Here is a 6068-nt window from a genome sequence, read left to right as displayed (position 1 = left end):
CACTTCCACATTCTGCACGACGACAGGGTCATCGCATTGTGTGAAGTATATTTCATTATTATGCTCCCCAATCTCCACGTTCACTTCCAGATCTTCCAACCGCTACATACAACCTTGAATTAGTTGCATGTACCGGAATGAAGAAAATCAGGCCAAGGAAAATTTGCTGTACTCTTTTTGAATGGGACGGGAGTACAATAACTAGAAGTTCAGTCCTGCACAACCTCACTGCAAAGATGAACTCATGACACCATGCACTGAAGAGATGCATTGCTTTTACCTAGGAGACGGTGCTAATTCCAATTTATTTCTTATTTCGCCCAAGCTCCACTCCGAGCGTCCACGGCATGGCGGCCCGGCAGCACCCTCGTGAGAGCATGCCAGCAGTGAAGCCTAAGTTAGGCCCCATTCACAGTGCTCTGCGGTTCACGGATAAGATGTACGCTCCGCCATACCCACAGCAGTCTCGACGGAAGTCTCGGCGGCCGTACAGTTGTCTGTGGGCGGGACGTCGGCAATGTTCGAACCTTCATTACCTAAAGCTTGATTGTCCGGAAGGGGCGCAGTCTCACCAGATACAGATCTCGGAATCGTCTCCCGATCTGCATACGGCGCCAGCGCAGAGCTGGACGAGTTGCTCCTAGGCGCCGACAGGGTTTGCGTCGCAGATCCTGTCAAGGCTTCCGCACCACCATCCGAGTTTCGCGCTTCTGAATCTACACAACGAATCAAACTCCGTCTACGGCTCTCAATGGTCGTATCTGTACGCTCCTGCCGGACCAGGGGAGTGTCTGTTGCGGCTGTGCCAGGCTCGGGCCGCGACATCGGCAGGCGGGACTGCGGTTCGGGGGGATTTCCCAGTTCCCGGAAAACGTCGGCGGGAGCAGACCTCGGTGCCTGCGAGGAGCAGTGCGGTGCCGTGCAGGACGGTCCGGGCTGCGGCGCATCCAGGGGGCTGCCCTGCGCTGTCGTGGAGTTCCTGTGGCGGCTGGCTACGCGTGCAGCGGCAGTATCGGCGACTCGGGCTGCTGCCGCGGTGGCGCCGGCAGCGCCGTCTTCCGGTGGGGCTCCTTGTGGCGGCGCCCGACGAGGGGGGTTGCCCGCCGCCAGTCTTTCGATATGATTCCTGACGCTGACTTGAATGCCATTGCTGTATATCCTGCGACGTGGGAACAGCACGGCGAATAATACATGCGATGATGTGGTTAAAGGAGTGTTCATGAAGTGATAATAAAACGATAAATAGGAATGGGACCCGTGACGCGCAAATGTGATATATTTTCCACTGGGCTAATTCATATTTCTTGAATATCTCCTTGGAATTATACAAGGGCACCAACATTCTATTCCCACCGCGACATCAAAGGACAGGCGACAGACGCAAGCAATCATAAATAGGTATGATGTGTGACTAATCGGTACCTATTTATAATAATAATAATAATAATTTGTTTATTGATCCATAGTGATAATACAGTTATTTTCGGGTCAGCCCAAGCCAAAAAGGCTTGTCGGGCTGTACCCGGCAGTCAGAGGCAGAAACAGAAGGCATTTACATCAGTGCACTGCAATCCCTGCCGGTAGCTAGAAAAAAAAATAAAACCGAACTAACACGAAGGGCAGGAAGCATTTCACATTTCAAAACAGGTTTCTACGGATAAATAATTTCAAATGTCGTTTTGATTGCACAGCAAATATGGCATCAGGAAGTGAATTGAAGGTGGCGGGGACATAATATTTTCTAACGAAGCGTCCAAATCGGGTGAAGCATCTGGGTACATCGAAGCGCATATGGTGTCGTAATGGTCTTGCAGGTACGTGATTAACAAGGAAATCACTGTTCCAGAAATGAGCACAAATCACTGTTTGTAAAAATAAGTTGTCAAAGGAAGGCAAGTGTAACGTAGAAAAGGGATTGCTGTCATTTAAAAGATTGATATTATAAGGGACACTACGAAGTATGTTTTTCAAAATGGAGTCGACCTTTAAACGGCACGTAGTTGAATAATGATAGTAAACAGTAATGGCATATCGTAAAGAACTGTAAACAAGTGCATGAAGAATGTTTTTGCGAGTCTGGAATGTCATAAGATGTCGGCAGTTATAAAAAATTCATGATGATCCCCTGAGCTTACTACAGATATTAGTCAAATGCGTATTCCATGTCATATCATAGTCAAAAGAGATCCCTAAATATTTTGCACTGTCGGAATACAAGATGGGGGCACAACTGCAGGAAACAGAAGAAGAAGGGTGTAGAAAAGGGGGTAGATTGAGTGAAATTTGCTTGTGCAGATTTCGAAAACATACGAGCTTGGTTTTTTGTGGATTTAGCGTGATGGAATAAACATCAAACCAGTTCATGACAGAATGCACATCTTCTTGAAGTACATTATTGATTCACAATAAGCGGGGCGTGTCGACAAAAAGACGGTATCATCAGCGTATTGAAAAATACGGCAATATGTCACCACCAAAGGCAGATCATTTGTGTAAAGATTAAACAAAATTGGCGATAAAACTGAACCTTGAGGCAAGCCAGATTGGAACAATAATTTAGAACTAGAGTAATCCCCCACACAAACAATCTGCGTTCTGTTGTCCAAGTAGTCCCTTAACAGTGCACAAAAGGACCCCGGAACCCCAGAAGATTTAATTTTTCTAGCAAGACGTTATGGTGTACGGAATTGAATGCTTTGCTTACGTCAAAAAGAGGCCACATGAAACCTCGTTATTTTCAAAGGCCGAATACAGCAAATCAGAAAAGTCTTCTAATAGTGCAGTTGTGCATTTGCCTTATTTACTTATGTACTTGTTCACACATTTATTCCTTCCAGTACATTCAATGCAAACAAAGCGTGATAGAAACTGGTGGTTCTTTAACATGTAGGAACATAAGGGCATGACACAAAGAAATCTGTATTTAAATTCGATACCAAAAACGCAAGTTCAACAATGTCTTCAACTGGCACGGAAAAATGTGACTACACAGCGCAGCAAAAATAACAAGAATGGATGAAAAAGAAAAGCCACAATATCAGGAAACTGCTGAAACTGATCCTTCTAATGCAACAAAACATTACGAGGACACCTAGGCACCTCCCATATGATGTAGTAATAGCAAAAGCACGAGTATTCAATTGCACAACACCCGCAACAAAAGCGTCTTTCGCTTCGGGCGCTCATTGCATTTCGCTGGTTATTCCTCACAGATTGTAAGGGCCCTTATTTTTTACACGTAGGCTTGTATACGGCTTGGCCGAACCTAATTGTACACAAAGTAACCATACATTTGAAGCATTTAAGTTTGAATAACGAGCAAATTACTGCAATTTGAAAAGAGAAGGAGGGGGAGGCAGAATATAATTTTCTGTGCTTTTGTTCCCATTACAGTACTAAACTCTGGGGCCCCTTTCTGTATAATATTTTTCCACACATTGTACATTTTGTTACCAATAATAAACTGAAAGTGAAAGTGAAACACTTGCAAGCGTGCTCTGCGGGCGCCCTCACCAGACGAGTCCAGTGTGCAGCAGGAAGCTGAGCCAGTTGGCGATGAAGGGCCGCGTCTCCCTTTTGCGCACACTCCACAAGTAGTGCACCAGCTGCCAGGTGGCGAGCAGCATGTGGAAGAAGTGGAACTGCATGTCGCCGAACAGCACCGCTGCGTCCGAGGCCAGCGAGGTCCGGGGACTGCGAACGGGAGTCGCAAGGTTTTCCTGTTACTTTGCTGCCCTTTTACGGGACGAAGTGACTCACCGCATCTCTCTATCAAAACATTCTTCCTACCTGCGGACTACCTTGATCCGTGGTACTGAGTCACATCCTAGCATTTTAAGGCTGCTTGAGCTCAGGCTGCTGAGGTTGACATTTTTTCTTGCCTTTTCTTCCAGCATCTACTTCCCAAACTATCGCTTTTAGCTCAACATTTATTTATTATCCAAGTTAACTTCTATCTGTTGCCGGCAAGAATTAATATTTGACTGACGAGTTGACATTTCTCTTTTGTTTATTTGCAGCTGCTCCTACTATTACTACTTCTTGGAAGTGCATGTAAGCTTTGCCGTTTTTCATTCACAGATGAAGTGGGAACGTGAAGAATTTTACAGTACAATTATGGAGGTAAATTCGCACTCACATGTTCGGGATTGTACGTGGATAAGCTGCGCCTGGAGTGTGAGACGCGGTCTAGGGGAGGGAGAAAAGCGCTACGCCATAACTACCGTTGTACATGCCTGAAGTTTAACACAGCACAGGAAGGCAGTCGAAGAGTAAAGCAACAAGCTGAAAATTAAAGCCAATTTTAATTGTGAACATGAACAAGAAGCACTAAATTAACCTGCACGCAAAGCTGTGTCGCACGTGGGTTGGGACACATGCGCAATTCTCTGCACTCCCCGCTAACACAATCATGCCACAGTGATGAGCCACGTAATAATTCTACTATTGAAAGTTTCAGCTTTTTCTGTGGGTGCACTGGCAGGGCTGTAGATATTCTGCCAAAGACGGGACGTGCTCACCCGAGAAAAAGTATGTGGAAGGCCAGGAGGAAAACGGAAGACCAGACGCGCACCAGCGCGGCCATGGTGGCGGGGCCGTGAAGCAGAGCATCCAGCAGCACACCGAGGTCGGACGCCGCTCTCACCAAGTGGAAGGCCTCGTCGCTCAGGAAGAACACGGACTCCCAGCGGAGCAGACGCATGACCGAGGGCGCTGCCATCGCCGCCCAGCAGCTGTCGGCATCAACTTCACCCTCACCTTGACCGGCTATGAGAACCCAAGACGCCCGCGTGACCACCTTGAAAAACCAGCTCTCAAAATCGTATACGTACTATTTCACAAGGTGTAGTAGTTGTTTAGAACGCTAAAAAAGCACTCTTTTGTAACAGCAGCCGCGAGAATAACCCAAACGATGTTTCTTACGGCATCCGTGTTTTATCGGCTAAGCACGCCACCTTAAGCATTTTTGGGACAAATATTATGAAAAACTCACCCTCCCGTTTGCTTTTGTGCCGTTGTGGTAAAGTACCGCTTCGAGGCCGGAAGATTTGTTGCTAGTCCGGAATTCGGCAACCTTTTTTGGGGCAGTTTTTCGATATTTTGCAACTTGTTCGGTGAGCATGTGTTAGGGAGCTTTTTTTGCACTCGGGTTATTTCTAGTTATCACGCGATCAGCGCTCTGGGTTGGGTTGTGCTAGGTTGGGTTGGGCTGCGTTAGGCTGGTTTTGGTTGGGTTTCTTTGGGTTGGGTTGGGTTAGGTTGGGTCAGGTTAAGCTGCCAAGAGAAATTTCCGTGGTACTTCTCACGACTACTGTTAAAATAATTCTACCATCAGGTGCGAGAACTACCACAAGAAATATCGCACATCAGTTTCCTGCGATTGGCCTGCCAAACCTTTGTGAAAATTCGCGGTGGCAATTTTTTCCGGTAGTTCTCATTGATGCCTTGAGAATAAACGCTGCCAAAAAACGTATAAAAATAAAACCCGAGCCCTGGTTGTTATGAATCCGCCGGCCATCCAACACGATAAATAATTATCTTTTCCTCAATGCCCATAACACCAGTGCTGAGCAGCTCGTCGTGTTGCAACACGTCATGGTCTATGATTTTTATCCCGCTCTTGTTCTCAGATTGCAAATTTGAGCTAAGCGGGACGTCATTATGCTAAAAGTAAAGATAGCAGTTTTGAGATTATCGCCCTTTCCTCTCCCCGTACATTTCGGCGCTTCTTTACCTGAACATTTATCTAAACCAATCATCCCTTACGTCAGTCTCAAGGTGAATAGTGGCGTCCACAGGTGAATCATCAGAAAACGTCGTTTGACGTTATGGCACCCCGGGTAGATAATGAGAGCACAAATATGGCAGAAAATGTGATAATTTACCGCTCACTTCCATCTGTGCGCATTTTGAGGTAGTTTTTTTTTTTAAGATTTGTATCCGCTACACCACAGATGTTGCTTCCCGAGGAAGTGTTTTGATTTCAATTTAAATATTCCTACAGTCGGAACCATAGTTAGGGGAAAAGATATAGTACTTCTGGCTTTTTTGGGAATATGCAAATGATA

General features: G+C 46.1%; 1 protein-coding gene across 1 annotated transcript; it reads right to left on the bottom strand.

Moving 5' to 3' along the window:
* Window positions 1-269: 269 nt before the first annotated feature.
* Window positions 270-4778, bottom strand: LOC144173166 (uncharacterized). Its single transcript, XM_077701671.1, has 3 exons — window positions 4521-4778; window positions 3514-3693; window positions 270-1159 (listed from the first exon to the last, which is right to left on the bottom strand). Exons 1-3 carry the CDS (start codon window positions 4718-4720, stop codon window positions 427-429), a joined length of 1113 nt encoding a protein of 370 aa, XP_077557797.1. The 5' UTR covers window positions 4721-4778; the 3' UTR covers window positions 270-426.
* Window positions 4779-6068: the final 1290 nt, after the last annotated feature.

Source organism: Haemaphysalis longicornis, unplaced genomic scaffold (genome assembly GCF_048455015.1).
Source record: "Haemaphysalis longicornis isolate Haplotype H1 unplaced genomic scaffold, Haemaphysalis longicornis Haplotype H1 scaffold_3, whole genome shotgun sequence".
Taxonomy (NCBI): Eukaryota; Metazoa; Arthropoda; class Arachnida; order Ixodida; family Ixodidae; genus Haemaphysalis; species Haemaphysalis longicornis.
This window is presented reverse-complemented; position numbering and strand designations above follow the sequence as displayed.